General features: G+C 40.6%; 1 protein-coding gene across 2 annotated transcripts; it reads left to right on the top strand.

Moving 5' to 3' along the window:
- Positions 1-4,484: 4,484 nt before the first annotated feature.
- Positions 4,485-16,250, top strand: TUBAL3 (tubulin, alpha-like 3). 2 transcript variants are annotated; one of them, XM_011957077.1, is made up of 4 exons: positions 4,485-4,521; positions 8,280-8,523; positions 13,877-14,025; positions 14,887-16,250. In XM_011957077.1, the coding sequence occupies exons 1-4, from the start codon at positions 4,519-4,521 to the stop codon at positions 15,829-15,831; spliced, it is 1,341 nt and encodes a 446-aa protein (XP_011812467.1). In that variant the 5' UTR covers positions 4,485-4,518; the 3' UTR covers positions 15,832-16,250. The 2 variants fall into 2 exon arrangements, with proteins under 2 accessions (XP_011812467.1, XP_011812468.1); XM_011957078.1 differs by having other exon boundaries at positions 4,487-4,521; positions 8,400-8,523.
- Positions 16,251-18,684: the final 2,434 nt, after the last annotated feature.

The raw sequence follows: 18,684 nt of genomic DNA on the forward strand, positions 1-18,684 counted from the left end.
AATCATATATTTCATATTTATATATGAATTCCCTCGCTGAGAAGATATTCCTACTAACTTGACTGGAGCAAAGTGTTACCCAAACTTCTTCAACCATAGATTTGCAAAACAAATATTCTTTTGGGGAACTTCCTCAAAGATTATTTCCAAAACCTTCAGCCCTGTGTAATGACACCAATCACTTTGCAAATGTGATATTAAATATATTCAACAATCAATAAATGAACGTAAATTATTAAGTAAATCAATAATCTAAAAATCTATTTTCTTTCATAATCTAAGTAAATCAAACTATTTTTTTCAAAACTGTTTACCAAGTTTTATATAGATATATATACATGTATATATTGGAGTACAAAGTGTTCATCAAAACACTCTATTAATTTCCAAATTATTTGCTGATTTTTATGTGATCTTTTGTTTGCCATTGCTATCCCTAGCTAAATGATTCCCTTTGGTCTGTAGGCTCCCACAGAAAAATGTAGCAAATTTGCAAACAATGACTTCCCATTAGAAAACTAGTAGTCTTAATAACTAGAGAATTTCCCTTTGCATCAATGTTTTTCTTTTAGTTCTGAATCTTCTCATAACTTCTCATGAACTAACAACAATTACTTTCTGGAGAGTGAATGTATGTGTGTGTGCATATACTTATAATTTACATATAGAATGTTATAATACTGTCGGAAATCTTAAAAATATTTACTATATCTACTATTGATTAATTTATAAAACTGTTTATTAGGCTGTAATTTTTAATTGGGTCGAACTTAATTGTTCCTGCCAAATGAAAGGGAGTGTAGTCCACTGTTAAGTATGTGGACTGCATTGTCATCCTGACAAGCAGAAGAGTACTTATAGGCACAATAGGGTAGAATATTTGAAATCAGATTTGTCATCCCTTAAAATCTATCACTGTGTGTGTACGTGTGATGTAGGGGGAGGTTGTTTCATTTTTTTGCCTCAGTCAATCAATCAATCAATCATCTATGAATCATTTGTTTACCATATTGGTTTACTTTTAGGTATTCCAATGAGGAAAATGGAAAATTCCAAAATCTAACTGTTGAACTTAGAGAAGGAGAATAAAACTTGAGATGAAATATGTGTGGCCAGAGAAGGTGCTATTAATCCAGAGTAGACTGTAATTCATTTTTCTTAATGCTTAGACTATCTTCCTAAAGACATTGCACATCTAAAAGACTGATTTATATTAGTAGTAGGAGAGGAGAATAGAGGAGGAAGGAGAAAGGCGTTTCAGTGCGGTGGTAGGGGACAGAGAGAATGGCAGAGGATAGTGATCTGGCTGTGGTCATGAGGCTGCCAACAGAGAATTACCAAAGAGAACCTCAGAAATGTCAGAATGTCAGTCAGAATTATTGCTCAGAGTTGAATAATTTGTTTTTTTTAAACAAATTTTTATGCTTAGAAGGTTTTCTTATTACTTGGCCAGTGAATTGACTGGCTCACAATGAAAAATACTTAAGAAAGGAAGGTTTTGTTGTTGTTGTTGTTGTTGTTTTTGAGATGGAGTTTTGCTCTTGTTGTCCAGGCTGGTGTGCAATCACGTGACCTTGGTTCACTGCAACCTCCGCCTCCAGGGTTCAAGTGATTCTCCTGCCTCAGCCTCTAGAGTAGCTGGGATTACAGGCCCCCGCCACCACGCCTGGCTAATTTTTTGTATTTTTAGTAGAGATGGGGTTTCACCACATTGGCCAGGCTGATCTTGAACTCCTGACCTCAGGTGATCTGCCCACCTCGGCCTTCCAAAGTGCTGGGATTACAGGCCTGAGCCACTGTGCCTGGCCAAGAAAGGAACTTTGAACAAGGAAATTGTGACTATAAATACCACACTTTTATCACTCTGACATTTTTTCACTCTCAGAACCTAAGAGTGGCCACCAAGTATGTCAGAGGCAGTAGTGTGTGTGTGATTTATTTTAAGGAATAAGTTAGTGTGATTGTGGGGCTATAAAGTCTGGAATCAGCAGGGCAGGCTGGCAGGCTGGAAACTCCTGAGTAACAGCTAAAGCTGAAACTAAAGGTGCCATCCTTAGGAGAAATTTCTTCCTCAGAGAAATCTCCATTTTGCTCTTACGGTCTTTCAACTGATTGGATGAGGCCCACTCACCTGATTGAGGATGATGTCCTTTACTGAAAGTCAAAGTTTACTGGAGGTGTTCACCACACCACCACAATGCCTGCACAGCAATACCCAGACTAGTGTTAGATTGGATAACTGGGTGCCACAGCCTAGCCAAGTTGACACAAAAACTATCATCCCAGAAGGCCTCTTCAGACTTGAAATTCCAATTATTATCACTTGAGGAAACTTTTTTCTTTAAGACTTAGTCTTTCAAAGAAATAAGGAATTACTAAAAGATAAGATGCATTTCTTAAATTACACTACAAGAGAGATTTTTCTAGTTTCTTTCTAATTCCTATGTAAATCTAAGTTAATCATAGCTCCAAGTCAGACTGACAATTTTTAAAAGTTAATGGAAGCTATTGAGTACATCGGTGGACTAGAAATGAGACACTCGTATTATTGATTTTTCCCTCATCTTGTTTCAAACTGAAAATATCTGGGACCAATGGGAGAAAATTTGATACAGCAACAAAATAAATATCATTCTGATTTTATAAAATGGAACTGACTTACTTTTTCTGTTTATTATATGAAATTACCAGGATGCTAAACATTCAGGGAGTTACTGACAGAGACAGATAGGATTGACTTTATGAAGATCAAAATGAGAGAAAGTGTAATTTATAGTAAGTTCAGGAGAAAACTGCTGAAGAACACTATGGTTTCTTCATTTTCTCAAAGTTGTAAGGAAGAATTGGTAGAAACCAAGATTCTTGAGCAACAGAAATTTTGTTTTGATTACTAAATAATAAAATTGTTACTATGCTAACAAAACATGCCATTAATTCAAAAGAAGATCAGGATGAAAAGAGAACTTAGAAAATGGAGACAAACAGAAAGCACAAAATAAAATAGTACTCTATATCTAAACCCAACTATATTAGTTATTATATTAAATGTAATGAGCTGAATTCTCCAATTCAAATCCCAAAATAGAAAAAAACTCAGTCATATCATGCATACGAAGAACACATCCCAAATATGAGAATATGGAAAGGTTTTAAGTTTTTGAGAATGTAAAAAGATGGGAAAATACATAATTCAAATGTGAACCATAAAACTGTATTAAAGTAGTAATATTAATATTTGATTATAAAAACTTTAACGTAGGCCAAGGTGGGCAGATCACGAGGTCAGGAGTTCAAGACCAACCTGGCCAACATGGTGAAACCCTGTCTCTACCAAATTAGCTGGGAATAGTGGCAAGCACCTATAATCCCAGCTACTTGGGAAGCTGAGGCAGAAGAATTGCTTGAACCTGGGAGGTGGAGGTTGCAGTGAGCTGAGATCACGCCACTGCGCTCCAACCTGGATGACGGAGCAAGACTCCGTCTCAAAAACAAAAACAAAAAAAACCTTTAAGGTAAAAATCATTAATGTATATAAGGAAGGTAATTTAAAAATAAAAAATTGTTAAAGTTTTTGAACATATAATAGTTTAAAATGTATATGTTCTTCATAACATAGCCTCAAAATATATCAAAAATTGACAGAAAAAGAAATAATGGGCAAATTCACAATTACAATGAAAATTTTTAACACATCTTTTGAAATAATTGATACTGAAAATTTGGACTACACAATAAATCCATTTGATTTAATAGATTGATTGAATGATATGTCTATCTAGAACACTGCATCCAACAAATGCAGAATGCACATTCTTTTCAACAGTCACGGAACATTTTCAAAAATTGACCATATAGTAGAATATAAAGGAAGTTTTAGCAAATATATAAGGAGAGAAATCAGTTAAGATGTGTTATCTGATCTTAGTGCAATTAATAAAAAATAATAGCATAGGTATATATTATGTATAATAATACAAAAGTTCAAAAGACAATAATAAAAAAAACAGAAAATTCCCATATGTTTGGATGTGGTAGTGGTTGAGAGGCATGCATAGGACACAGAAGTTAAAAGGACACTGTCTTGGTTTGCTCTATGTATTCAGGGATTGTTTAAATTTATTTAAGAAGATATTCATATAGTACTCATGCAATAGAAAAAGGTAGCAAATTTTACTCATACTCTTTCCTTTTCTCTGCCAATGCTAAATAAATTCTTAACCCCAAAGGGTGATTTTTAAAAGACACATGTTCTTTTCAACATAGGTATAAGTTGGACGCAGATTTGGATAAGCTCTCTGTAGTTCATCTGTGGTTGTGTACAAACTTTATCCCAGGTTGTTCAGTCCCAACACAGCTGCTCTGAGACCAGATAACTAGAAAACTAAAAAGAAGCCGTACCGCTTTAAGTGAAGAAAGCTCCAGCCCTCAGGTGGAGTCATTTCCCGGCCCTGTGATAAAGCTCAGCTGGGAGGCTCCTCAATCATTACTACAGGGCAGGAGGGGCACGTTCTCATCAGCATGGTAAGTGACTACACGCCTACGCATTGTTGTAGGAAATTTTACTAATCTTATTTGGCTCTTTTCCCACAGCAAACAATTCTTAATAAAATTGTAATGCAAGCGAAGACATTTGTAAAGAAATATTTGTTTCTTTCAATATCCATGTAGATGAGTTGGGAGCAGGTGTGGACAGGCTGTAATCTATTCCTCTGTAATGTTGCTTCTTTCAAGGTAAAGCTCAGTTGATTTGTAGTATCTTACTGCCATTAACTGAAGCACTGAAGCAAAAACCTCTCCTTCCTTTAGTTTTCACCTTTGTTTTAGGCTCAGAGTGCTGATTTTTCTGTAGATACTAATTGCTTCACTTTTCGTTATGCTGTTAAGAGTTTCTGAGGACTTCAGACTACGGCTGACCTCATAAATGCCTGGTAGGGTAAAGTGCACAGACATCTTCTTTGCCCTCACTTGAGGTTAGTTCTTTGGGCACCACGATGAATAGAATAACTTACAATAATTCTGTTTTGGAATGACCCTTTCAGATCCATTTCCCCTTTATTTTCTTCTGTGTCAGTTTTTCAGTATCTTTGAATTTTTAATTCTTCAATGGAAGCAACATTTCAAACTGCTTCTTCATCTTTGATTTCTCACCCCATTGGTCTCTCTGTCCAACATTTTAAAAACTTTAAATTGTTTTGCTTTTAAAAATTATGCCTTTCAACATGAGAGAGACTTGTGATAATAGCATGTTCTGTATCCTGACTATCACTGTCAACATTCTGGGTGTGATTTTGTATTACGGTCTTGCAAGATATTTCCCCTGGGGAAGTAGGTAAGGGATACAAAGGATCTTCCTATGTTATTTCTTATGACTGCATATCAATCTACAAAGATCTCAAAATTAAAAGTTTAATTGAGAGTTTTGCTTTTCTAGTAATTCAAATAATCCTTATAGCAGCATTTAATAATGTGCTATGACTTATCAGTGTTGACGTTCAGCGGGCATTTTATAGTCTTCTATTTTATAGTGTGACTAATATTTTCATAGAGAATTTGGAAAAAAGGGAGAGGCTAAGAGAAGAATAAGGTGAAGATAGTCTCCTACACCCTTGGACAGAGTTATGTTATAAGCTAAGCTTCTTCAAAGACCAAGGATGCTTGTTAGGCCAGGCTATTCGTGCTGAGCTCAAAAAGAAAAGCATCACTCTGCTTTTGGAGTCACTTGAACAGACCATGTGAAGAGGAACAATACATATTTTTTTATATTAGTGATTATTTTTACCGTGAATATTATGAACAAATACTACATGTACACCTGAATTTTACTTGTCACTATAACAAAGGACTGGGTGGTAGCCAGTAGAGAAGACACAGAAATCTACATGTGAACTTTACAAAGTAAGAGGTTTTAATGATGTAGAAACAATGAACATTCACCCTCTCCTTTAAAAATTTTAACTTTAAGGAGCCAAGTTTTGATCAGATTACAGCAGCTAATGTATTCACAGCACTTTAAGTCCTACAGAAGGGGAGAAGAATAAGATTAAGGTTATCTGAAGCCTGATAAGGGGTATCCACAGCCTGTTTATAACAGAATGTGCTGTTTTGAGAGGTGGAATGTTAGTTTGTTCTAAGTGAAGTGCTTTCTAAATTAGAGACTGATAGTTGCACAGAAAAGAAACGAGAAGGAAGCCCTACTAAGGTAGTGAACTTGAATTGGTCATAAAGCAAGGAGGGCTGTGTTATGCCTTGTGAATCACAGAGACAAAGTACAAAGGTTTGATGTCACTAAACGTGAGCAGAGTCCAAGTCAGACTGCAGGGGTGTGGCCGACCAGAGCCCTCTTCCTACTTCCCTCTCACTAGTGGTCTGTGTAGACCAGTGGTCCTCAACCTTTTTGGCACCAGGAACCAGTTTTGTGGAACACAATTTTTCCATGGAGTCAGTGGTGGGGGGTGGTTTCTGGATGAAACTGTTCCACCTCAGATTGTCAGGCATTAGTTAGATTCTCATAAGGAGCCTGCAGCCTAGATCCCTTGCACACACAGTTCAGAGTAGGGTTAGTGCCCCTGTGAGAGTCTAATGCTGCCGCTGATCTGACAGGAGGCAGAGCTCAGCCAGTAATGCTCACTCTCCTGCCGCTCACCTCCTGCTGTGAAGTCCAGTTCCTGACAGGCCACAGGCTGGTACTGGCCTGTGGCCCGGGGGTTGGGGACCCCTGTGTAGACCACAGGTGAGGGATTGACAGGAGGTCTGAGGTCTTTCAGTAGTTGAATCTCAGGCTTTGGGGCAGTGTAGCCATGAACAAGGGCAGGGTTTCCCCTCAGCTTATGTAATTGAACAGCTCAAAGGGTCCTGATGATGCAGAAGACATGGGGGTCTCACTCTCCAAGACCCCCCAAATAGATTTGTTTCAGCACCACTGTCAATCAAACCACGTCAATATTAAGATCAGCGACTGCTATTACCTTAGATTTCTTAGGATTTAGCTTTTTCTTTCCTTCTCTTAAAAAAAGTAGGTCATTGTCTGTTTGACAGAACAGTTGTTTGCCTTAAAAAAAATGTGATTTGAAGTGGGATGGGGGAATATGAAGGCTGATGAAGGTGGAAGAAATAGTAAAGTTTAGACAAGAAAACAAAATCACTACCCAGGTATTACTAGACTTAATATGTTGATGCATTTTCTTTTAGATTTTTGTGCCTATTTTTGAACAGATTTGACATCATACTCTATATACAATTATGCATCTTATGTGCTTTTTGCTTAATATGTTGTAAGCATTTCCCATGTCATTAATCTTTTTTGGGGGGTAAACATTTAAGGGTTGCGTAACATGCCATTGTGTTGATGCATCATCCTTTAAATGCCCAACAATATATAAATGGTTAGATTAAATAGATTCGTTTTTGGTTTTCCTGCTTATGAATTATGATGCTTGTGAATGCCATCAGCCTACATCTTTGCATTTTAGTCTTTCTTTTGTAATTTGTTTGTTTATATCATTTGCCTATATAGTGAATGTCTTAAGTGTTTGTTTTTTTAGAAAGTTGATGTATATAAAATCCATTTTTATCTCTATATGTTTGTTATAAAACTTTTACATTTTGGAATTGTTAAATCTATTGCATTTTGCCTTGTAAAATTTCCCACTGGTTTTAAGTTTAGTGTATCCATCCTTAGTCAGAGTGCATATGAATGGTAAAGCTTTTTAACATTTTAAATTTTAATTTAAAATTTAATTTAAAATTATTAAAAAAATTTAATAACATTTTAAATTTATCTGCAATGAGTTTTAGTACCTGAGAAGACTATATATTGATTTTGGTTTTATTTCTTTCCAATAACTAGCTAATTTTCTTTCTAGACAAGTCCACCTGAAATATATATAATTACACACACACACACACACACACACACACACATCTCACCTATATTAAAAGAATAAAGTGAAATGAATTGTATTTTGATTTGCGTTTTGTGTGTGTGCGTGTGTATGTATTTGTCTTAATTTAATTCTTAGCCCAGTACAGAGTAGGTGGTTAATTTATGTTGTTAAAATAAACTTTTTAATGGAATTTAAATCCCTGGTTTAATTGTCCCTGAAGCTTAGCTGTACCCTGGGTCTTGGTTTCCATGAAACACTTTTGATTATCCTTATAACACATTCCTCCATGGCCTTAAGCTAGCTAGGTTTCTGTCATTTGTAACCAGAAGTGCTGAGTAACAGATCTCCTGTTGTCTAAACACCTGCTCAGTTCCAACTCACCATGACTTATTTCAGAGGGAGTGCCTTTCCATCCACATTGGTCAAGCTGGCATCCAGATTGGGGACGCTTGCTGGGAACTCTATTGCCTGGAACATGGAATCCAGCCAAACGGCGTTGTTCTCGACAGTCAACAGGATCAGCTGGAAAATGCAAAAATGGAGCACACAAATGCATCTTTTGATACCTTCTTCTGTGAGACAAGAGCTGGGAAGCATGTGCCTAGAGCACTCTTCGTGGACTTGGAGCCAACTGTTATAGGTACAATACATGTTCCATTCTAGCGTACTTAACTGGAGCCATGCTCAAACAAATCAAGTGAGTGGGATTATCAGGTTATACTGGTCTATCTGAACGAAATCACAGGGGCTATTCCCAAATGTAGAGGCTTACTCAATGGCCATGGGTGATCAACATGACAAACACAGCCAAAGGGAAGACTAGATTAGCCTTTTAAAATTTTAATTTAATTAAATTAATTTATTTATTTTGAGATGGAGTCACTCAGGTGGGAGTGCAGTGGCGCCATCTTGGCTCACTGCGACCTCTGCCTCCTGGGTTCAAGCAATTCTCCTGCCTCAGCCTCTGAGTAGCTGAGATTACAGGCACACACCACCATGCCTGGTTAATTTTTATATTTTTAGTAGAGATGGACTTTCACCGTGTTGCCCAGGCTGGTCTTGAACTCCTGACCTCAAGTGACCCACCTGCCTTAGCCTCCCAAAGTGCTGGGATTACAGGCGTAAGCCACCACACTTGGCCTAGATTAGCCTTCTTTACCTGTGTGATGAAATGAATTAAGACCTGCTAATTGATCCACATGTGTATCATAACAGAACACTAAGTCTTTTCCTGGGTTCGAGAGCCATTTGCCGGAAGGCACTGGCAAAGAATCAAACAGTTTTTCGATAGCTGCTTAAAAAGAGTAGAATATTTGAAAAGAATCCCAAAGGAACAAGAGGCCAAATATACACTATAGTTATGGGAAAAACAGTGCAATTTTATGATTACTAACAATACACTTCGTAGTATGTCATGCAAAAACTCTTCAAATGGAGCTAGAAAAATACAGGACAGAGAAGGGGCTCTTACTGACTTAAGAGAAAAGCTAGAGAGTGGGGTAGATTTGGGTTTGATGTTGTGCATCCCATTATTTGTTGGCGTGTAATAAACTTCCCCTACATTTAGTGCTTTAAGGCAATAATACTTGCTGGTTTGTTCATGAATCTACAATTTGGGTGGGGCTCAGAAGAGACAGCTCCCCTGTGCTCCATGTGGTACCAGCTTGGAAGGCTCAAGTGGGAACTGGGGCATCCACTTTGAAAGTCACTCATTTACTTCGCTGTCCTTTGGTGCTGGCTGTTGACTGAGAGAGTGGGAGGGGTGGAGAAAAGGAGAGGCTGATGAATTCAAGGTCATGATAAGAAGGAATTGAATACAACCCCATAAACACTTCATCTGGGTGATAGGAGTACAAAGATGAATAAATGCTGATTTTTGCCGTTGATGTGAAGATGCCTGTCTTGGTCAGCTCGGACTGCTGTATCAGAACACCATGGACTCGGTGGCTTACACAGCAGTTGTTGATTTCTCACAATTCTGGAGGCTGGAAGTCTGAGACCAGGGTGCCCAGTGGTCGGCTTCGGGTGAAGGCTCTCTTCCCAGCTTGCAGATGGCTGGCTACCTTCTCACTGTATTCTCATATGGCAGAGAAATATGTCTCTTCTTATAAGGCACCTAATCCCATAGTGAAGTCTCTACCCTTATGACCTGCTTACTCACAAAGACTCACCTCCAGCTGCCATCACATTGGGGATTAGGGATTCAATGCATGAATTTTGGGGGGACACAGTCATTTAGTCCATAGCAGCTATTGTTTACTAGTAAGGAGACCTGCACAGGTATTTTCCTCTAATTCTTTCAGCACTCTGTCAGGAGACACTATTATCATCCTTAATTTATAGACTAGGAACTTTATAAATCTTGGGGAAGTCAAGGAACTTGCCTAAGATCACTGAGTTATTAGAGCAGAGCTGTGTTTGGTCCTAGGTTTGCCTTCTTATTAAATCTGCTGTCTTTCAACAGGAAAGTAGCCTAATCTAGTGAAGAAGAAAATATAAATAGTTATAACAATACTGTTGAAATTGAGCCATATAAAATTGCCAGTGTATGACTATTTTTTGACCTAAAAAAGTTACTTTTATTGTGTATGATACAACTTAATAGACATTTCTACAACAGGGGTGTCCAATAATTTGGCCTCCCTGGGACACATTGGAAGAAGAATTATCTTGGGCCACACATAAAATACACTCACACTAACAATAGCTGATGAGCTAAAAAAAAAAATCGCAAAACAATCTCATAATGTTTTAAGAACTTTTACCAATTTGTGTGGGAACGCATTCAAAGCCATCCTGGGCGGTATGCAGCCTGTGGGCTGCGGGATGGACAAGCTTGCTCTGCAAGGTGGAAGGAATGAATAACTAGGGAGTCATCAAATATGTTTGTTTTTTAGAGCGAGAGACTGGGTCTCGCTCTGTCACCCAGACTGGAGTGCAGTGGCATAATCATAGCTCAGTGAACTCCGGGGCTCAAGCAATCCTACAACTTTGGGCTGCTGAGTAGCTTGGACTACAGGCACATGTCACTACATGTGGATAAGTTTCTTTCTTTTTTTTTTTGAGACGGAGTTTTGCTCTTTTTGCCCAGGCTGGAGTGCAATGGCATTATTGCTGCTCACTGCAACCTCCGCCTCCCGGGTTCAAGTGATTCTCCTGCCTCAGCCTCCTGAGTAGCTGGGATTACAGGCGCACGCCCTGCTAATTTTGTATTTTTAGTAGAGACGGGGTTTCACCATGTTGGCCAGGCTGGTCTGGAACTCCTGACCTCCAGTAATCCACCTGCCTCAGCCTCCCAGACTGCTGGGATTATAGGCGAGAGCCACTATGCCAGGGCAATTTTTTGTTTTTTATAGAGATAGGGTCTCACTATATTGCCCAGGCTAGTTTCAAACTCCTGACCTCAAACAATGCTCTCACCTTGACCTCCCAAAGTGCTGGGATTCCAGGCATGAGCCACCACACCCAGCCTCAAACACCTTCTCATGAGGGGACAGCATCTGCAAATTCAGAGTCAGGAAGGAATGCCCCGCAAGTGCAACCAGGAGTTCAGCGTGGCCAGGCATCGGTGTGAGCAGGAGCGCAAAGCAGGGGACAAGGCTGGGAAGATGGTCAGGGGCAGGCTCAAGGGTGAAGTTACGGCAAAGTGAGGAAGTTGTGGTCAGAGAAAGGAATTTGCACGTTTAAGATTTTGGCAGTGGGAGAGTTCTGAGTGATGATGATTGAAGTGGAGTGCAGTAGAATGACACTGTAGTTAAGGAAGCTGAGGAGCCATTGTATAATTGCTCAAAAACCATTGAAGTCTCTGAGGATATTGATTGAGGGCACCTTGCTGGGTACTAAAGCCCCTCAGCAACCTGTGCCTGGAAAGTTAGAATGGATGGCATGGATTACTGATGAACGGCAGGTGCTGCAACCACTAAGCCCTGAGATAATGGATTTTATGGAAGTAATTTGTGAAGCTATTGACCCTCAAGATCCCAACTCAACATTGTCATGAAAAAGGAAGCTTCCGTAAATTACCTCCCTAGCCTGAATGCAGCCTTATAGCTTCAGATAAGAAGGAAATAGTCCACCCAGAATTACACATTCACTTATATCTTGTTTATAAATACATCTTTTAAACATCCTAGCTCTGGGGGAGGTTTGTGTGTAAGCTGGTTAAAAGTTATTTAAACTCAATTTTAATAAATATTATTTGAGAGGTTGCAAAATTGGAGTTTAGAAATTCTTAGTCACCCACAGGAAGGCACGGTGAATTGAAAAACAATTGTGCTTTTATTAAACAGAAACACAATGCATCTCTCCTTAGGCTGTGAGCTCCTAGGACTGGCTCAGCTATCTGCTGCCAAGGCTGGTGGTGTATAATGAGGTAAATCTGCATAAATGCATGTCATGAAGCCAGTTCTATCATTGTTACTTATAATTGCTGTTGTTATATGGGCCGTGCGTTGTGCCCTATGTTCTCGTAACAGCTCAATGGGGTAGATCTTGTTATAATCCTTATTTATGAGCTAAAATCATTGACTAAGTAACTTCTCTCTAGCTTAGTGAGGGAGGCAAGATAGGAACCCAGGAAACTGATTCTTGAAACATGCATTTAACTACTAAGCAATGCAGTATCCCACAGTAACCAGGGCAGCAGTCCCAAAGCCTACTTAGCCCTGAAACACTGCTGCTTAATCGTCAGGAATAATGCTATTTGAGTAATTCTAAGGTGGGGGAGTAGGGCATGCTGCCCAGGGTTTTAAAAGGCAATGAGATCTGGCATGGGTTGCCCTCAGTTGTATTGGGTACTGCCAACATCTTAACGCCAATTGTCCTGCGTCATGCATTTATGCACTCGGCGTTCGGGTCGTGTGGGCATTTGAGTTTGCCGTGCCTTGCCTGTTAAATCCTCCTTTAAAGCAGATTTAAAAGATGGATATACCTTTAATTTTTAAATTCATTTTATTTTAGTTTACTTTTATTGAGACAGAATTTCACTCTTGTTGTCCAGGCTGGAGTGCAGTGGCATGATCTCGGCTCACTGCAACCTCCTGGGTTCAAGTGACTCTCCTGCCTCAGTCTCCCCAGTAGCTGGGATTACAGGTGCCCACCACCACGCCTGTCTAATTTTCTGTGTTTTTAGTAGAGATAGAGTTTCACCATGTTAGCCAGGCTGGTCTCGAGCTCCTGACCTCAGGTGATCCACCTGCCTCAGCCTTCCAAAGTGCTGGGATTATAGGTGTGAACCACTGCACCCTGGATATGCCTTTCTGTGTGCTTTTGCAGCACACCATTGGCTATTTGTAGATAAAAATAGTTGTCTCAAAATGCCAATGTGTCCCAGGGTGGGCAGTGGGTTGAAGCGTGTCCCCCTAAATTCTTATCCATCTGCAACCCCAGAATGTGGCTTTATTTGGAAACAGTGTCTTTGTCAATGTAGTTAGTTAAAATGAGGTCCTCCTAGATTAGGGTGGACCCTAATGCTAAAGAATTGTGTCCTTATCAGAGGAGAGAGCACAGACACCCACACAGGGAAAAGGCTTGTATGCCAGAGGTAGAGATTGGAAGGGGATAGCTAGAAGCCAAGGAGAGCTAAGAACTGTGAGTCACCAGGTGCCAGGAGAGATGTTTGGATCAGACGCTCCCTGGGGCCTCCAGCAGGAACCAAGCCTACCAACGCCTTGGTGTTAGACTTCTGGCCTCTGGAGCTGTTAGGAAATAAATTCCTATAGTTTTAAGCCACGATGTTTGTTGTCATTGGTTATGGCAGCCCTGGGAAACTAATAAGGGGTGTGTGGTAGAAAAACATACTTTCCATGTATATGTAAAAAATTCCACTTTTCCTGGGCTAAGACAGGCTAATTCAGCACTATCTAAATTCCATTCCTGGACCACAACATTGAGAGAAAGCATGGGGGTCAGGTACAGGGAGGCCCCCGGAGGAATAGCAGCAGGTCGACGGCTGAATTGTACTGAATGCACCGACCTCCTTTCACTCTCTGCAGATGGGATCCGGACGGGCCAGCACCGTTCACTCTTCCACCCTGAGCAGCTCGTTAGCGGAGAGGAGGATGCTGCCAACAACTATGCACGAGGCCGTTACTCTGTGGGGTCGAAGGTCATCGACCTTGTGCTGGAGAGGACCCGGAAGCTGGCAAGTGACTCCCCCTCGCCTCCGAGTAGGCTGTGCCTGGGGCATGTGGGGTCCTGCAGCAGAACTCACAAGCATTATCTGCTGTCACCATGGCCACTGTTTCTCCCTGGTCATTGGCCTGGGTGCTCAGAACTGGGGAGGGGTCCTCATCTTGGCTTCGATTTCCCCTTGTGAGTAGGAAGGGGATAAGGACCTGTACCCTTACTGGGGGTCCCCTGATCACCTGATCATCCCTGCTTCTCCTAACACAGCGTTCATCTTGTTACGAGAGCCTCCCATAGCACTCTAAAACTTGTCACTTTCCAAGAGTAACCTGTCATTTTCCAAGAGTAACTGATGTTTATGAAGTTAGCAAGAGGTACTCCCTGTCTGGAGATGCGTGACTCTGTTCACTACCAGTTAATTCCTCTTTGGGGCCTGAGTCTGGAGACCCTTTGCTGAGTAAGGGTTTTGGTGTTTGGCATATTTGTTAGCTACTACAACGCCTTTTACAGCAGCATGCCAGATGGAGCACAGACGTGGGGGGAATGTTATTTTGCTTCAGTGTTTTGTCTTTTTCTTTGTTACTGATAAAGGCCTTGCTTCCTTGCTTGCAACCACATACAGATAAGTGCACAGAGGTCAGTGAAAGACAGGTGGATATTTATGCTCTGCTTATAATAAAGCTCTGAAGTGCTTTGCCTACTCCATAAGTCCCCTTGAGAGCAGTCGCTATGTGTGTCGTGGAGTTAACAATGGCAAAGGAGTCCTTTCTGAAAGTTTTTGTGTAGGGGAAACCTGTTGTATCCTACCACTACAGTCCAATTCACTGCTTCTGGATTTATTCAGCGGAATCCTCACATCTCATTTACTTTTTTTCAGGCAGAACAGTGTGGTGGACTTCAGGGATTTTTGATCTTCCGAAGCTTTGGAGGAGGCACTGGTTCAGGGTTTACATCTCTCTTAATGGAGAGGCTCACAGGAGAATATAGCAGAAAGACTAAGCTGGAGTTCTCGGTCTACCCAGCCCCCAGGATCTCCACTGCTGTGGTAGAGCCTTATAACTGTGTCCTCACCACCCACTCCACCACGGAGCACACGGACTGTACCTTCATAGTGGACAACGAGGCCATCTATGATATATGCCATTGTACACTCGGTGTTGAACGCCCCTCTTATGCCAACATCAATAGATTGATGGTTCAGGCAGTATCTTCCATCACTGCCTCCCTCCGGTTTGAAGGGCCCTTGAATGTGGACCTAATTGAATTCCAGACCAACCTAGTACCTTATCCGAGAATACATTTCCCCATGACAGCCTTCGCCCCCATCGTCTCTGCTGACAAAGCCTACCGTGAGCAGTTCTCCGTGTCAGACATCACCACCGCCTGCTTTGAGTCCTCCAACCAGCTGGTCAAGTGCGACCCTCGGCTTGGGAAGTACATGGCCTGCTGCCTACTCTACAGAGGGGACGTGGTCCCTAAGGAAGTGAATGCAGCAATCGCAGCCATGAAGTCGAGGCACTCTGTTCAGTTTGTAGATTGGTGTCCAACTGGTTTCAAGGTGGGCATCAACAATCGGCCGCCCACGGTGATGCCAGGTGGGGACCTGGCCAAAGTCCACCGGGCCGTCTGCATGCTGAGCAACACCACAGCAATCGTGGAGGCCTGGGCCCGCCTGGACCACAAGTTTGACCTCATGTATGCCAAGAGAGCATTTCTGCACTGGTACCTCAGAGAAGGCATGGAAGAAGCAGAGTTCTTGGAGGCCAGGGAAGATCTGGCAGCCTTGGAGAGGGATTATGAGGAAGTGGGGCAAAGTTTCTGAGGCATGTATGATGGGTGCAAATGAACGTCAAGTTGAAATGGCATGTTTTCTTTTTAAGCTGTTATATGCCTAGTGAATAGTTCCCCTGATGAGAAGAAAAACGAAATCAAATCAGGCAACACTCTAGGTTCCACACTAAATTAAGTGGGTCAGTACCAACAATGAACGCATTCTTTCCTGGTCTGCTGGTCCAAGCCAGCTCTGCTACCTGGGAACCTTTGGAAGCTTAGAGTCCTTTGAACTGCTGGGTCACTTCTAGGTGGGATTTTTTTTGTTTTACCAAGAGACAATGAAATCCTAAAGTTTATGCTTTCCCTTTCTGGTACCTGAGGTAGAAAACAGCACATATTGATTACTAATGTTTTTTCCCCCATATCTATATTTTGACACTGATTAAATCATAAATATTTTCAGTATGATTCTTTTTCTTCTTTGAAATGTGTGCCCAAAGGGCTCAGTTTGCTTTTTATGTAAACAAAGTTGGGTCTGTCTAAAACTTGAATTTGCGTGTCTTGCAGGTCAGAGGTGAAAGCTGTCTCTTCCACTTCCCTGTCCTGGAGGTGGTGTTCTCAAAGTGTCGCCAGCGTGACTCTGTGCCAGAGTCACTTCAGAAGTTTAGTAAAAATGCAGATTATTGAGCTTCTCTATCGACTTGCTAAGCTAGAATCCTGGGGGCTGGAGGGGCTGTGTCTTAATGATTTGAGATTTACAAAAACACTAAATGGAATGAATTTTTGGCACTGAACAGTTCCATTTGAGAAAATAATTGACTCTGGACAAAGCTATAAATGCGTTAAAACCACTAGCGAGATTTTAAATAACCACAGTATTTAGTCTCACTAATATTGGAATTAAGGCAACTTAGATGCTGCAAAGGTACTGAGTTGGGCTGAGGTGTTGCTCTTCGACTGATGGTAGATAATCCTCAGGAGCCTTATCCACCTGCGCCATTTAACCTGTGAGCCCTCACCCTTCAGCTATACTCACTCTTAGCCTCAACTGGGTACAAGCTTTTGGCTTAGGTAGACATCAGAAGATACGAGGCACGAGGCACTAAAGCCTTGGCTGGAGGCATGAAGTTGTGTATCTGTTTTGAGATTCCTCAAACTACAAGGCTACTACCTTCTTGCTTGTGTACCTGTACTCAAAAATGGACCCTCTGCCTGGTTTTTTTTTTTTTGTAAGATCTATTTTTTTAGAGTATTTATAGGTTCTTAGCAACATTGAGGGGAAAGTATAACCCTCCATTTTTAACAGTTTCTTGGGAGATTCTTTTACATACTAAAATCACTCCCCTGAGATGTGGCCTTTAAGAGTGGTACTCAAACAATGTACCATTTTGCCTGCTTTCACTTGAAACCATTCTCACCACGGAAGCCAACGACCACCGTTTGGTAGAAATGATGTTTAGCTACTCTTCAATGCCAGTAAAGGTTTTTTTTTGTTTTTGTTTTTTGTTTTGTTTTTGTTTTTGTTTTTTTTTCCCAGCACAGACAACTATCGCTGAGTTTTTGCTCAGTCGCCAAGTCTCTAAGTATCTGGCTGTGTCCCCTTTGGACTCCACTTCCAAGCTTCTCTGCCAAGGGCTCAACTTCTGTTCACACGAAAACAACCTCATACAAGGGTTGTGTTTGGAGCATGGAGCCTGTTAATTGAGATGCCAGGATTCCTGGTATAGTAACAGGAAAGGAACATGACTCTCATTCTCATGTCTTTGATTTGATGGGATCAAACATTTGGAGGTAGGTGAGTAAAAAAAAATTATTTTGTCCAAATGAAAGGAATGATTTGGGGAACTTTAGTGTTTCTTCACTATATCTAACACAGACCAACAATATCTAGAGTTGGCTCTTTATTGAAGTGTGGAAGAAAACTGTTAGCAAAAGGGCTTGCTGCCCAGTGTGCTAGAAACCAACACTGTCGCATTGCGTTGTTGAGAAAAGAAAGGCTTTTGTTGTGAATTGACCAACAAGAAGATAGAAATTCAGCTCAAATCTGTCTCTCTGTGCTGGCTCTAAGGCAGTATTTTTATTAGAAAAGGTTTAGTGGGTAGGTTCTGGGATTAGTAGGTCATTGGTGGAAGGAAAGGGAAGGTCTGGAAGGTCTTCATGCTTCCTCATGGGTTATTTCCTCGTGTTTCCTCATGGGATGCATGTACAAAATTAGAGGACATTAGTATGAAACGTGGTGGAAGTTTGGGCTGCGACATTAGCTAGCTCATTCTGCATGGACTCTGGTTGGCCATATTGGTTCAAACCAATTTCGGCTAGTTAAAAAAATATCTTATAAGCAGAGAGAGTTTCAGCATTTTATCAAGTTCTTTCTTTTCTTATCTGTCATCCTGAAAACTCAATAATTTCTCTTAGTCATTGGTTTCTTCAACTCTTTGGAGCAGTTTCAAAACCTTGTTCAATGGAAGGAATCTATACTATTATTATCATTGTTTTAAATAATGGAATTTTGCTTAGATTTAGCCCCCTAGTTTAGTTCTCTGGTACTCTTCATTTCTTCTTGTATTACTATGCTTCCATCTGGGATTACTTCCCTTTTGACAAAATAACTCATTTTAGCAATCTTTTAATGTAGATCTGCTGACAGACAATCCTCTCTATTTTTATTTTTTCTCTAAATATGTTTAGATTGCCTTCATCTTTGAAGAATATTTTCTCTGGGTATAGAATTCTAGGTTGACATTTATTTTGTTTCAGGATTTTGAAAGATGCCATTCCATAATTTTCTGGCTTTCATTATTTCTATTGAAAAGTCAGCTGTCAATCTTACTGCATCCTGGAAAGTAGTAGTGTTTTGTTTTGTTTTGTTTCTCCTTTGGTGATTTAACAGTGATGTGCTTGG

Source organism: Colobus angolensis, unplaced genomic scaffold, assembly GCF_000951035.1.
Source record: "Colobus angolensis palliatus isolate OR3802 unplaced genomic scaffold, Cang.pa_1.0 Scaffold432, whole genome shotgun sequence".
NCBI lineage: Eukaryota > Metazoa > Chordata > Mammalia > Primates > Cercopithecidae > Colobus > Colobus angolensis.

Excerpts from the sequence above, each read along its gene's own strand:
- TUBAL3 (XM_011957077.1), top strand. Across the intron at positions 8,524-13,876 it reads CTTGGAGCCAACTGTTATAG|ATGGGATCCGGACGGGCCAG; the intron begins GTACAATACATG and ends CACTCTCTGCAG. Across the intron at positions 14,026-14,886 it reads TGGAGAGGACCCGGAAGCTG|GCAGAACAGTGTGGTGGACT; the intron begins GCAAGTGACTCC and ends ACTTTTTTTCAG.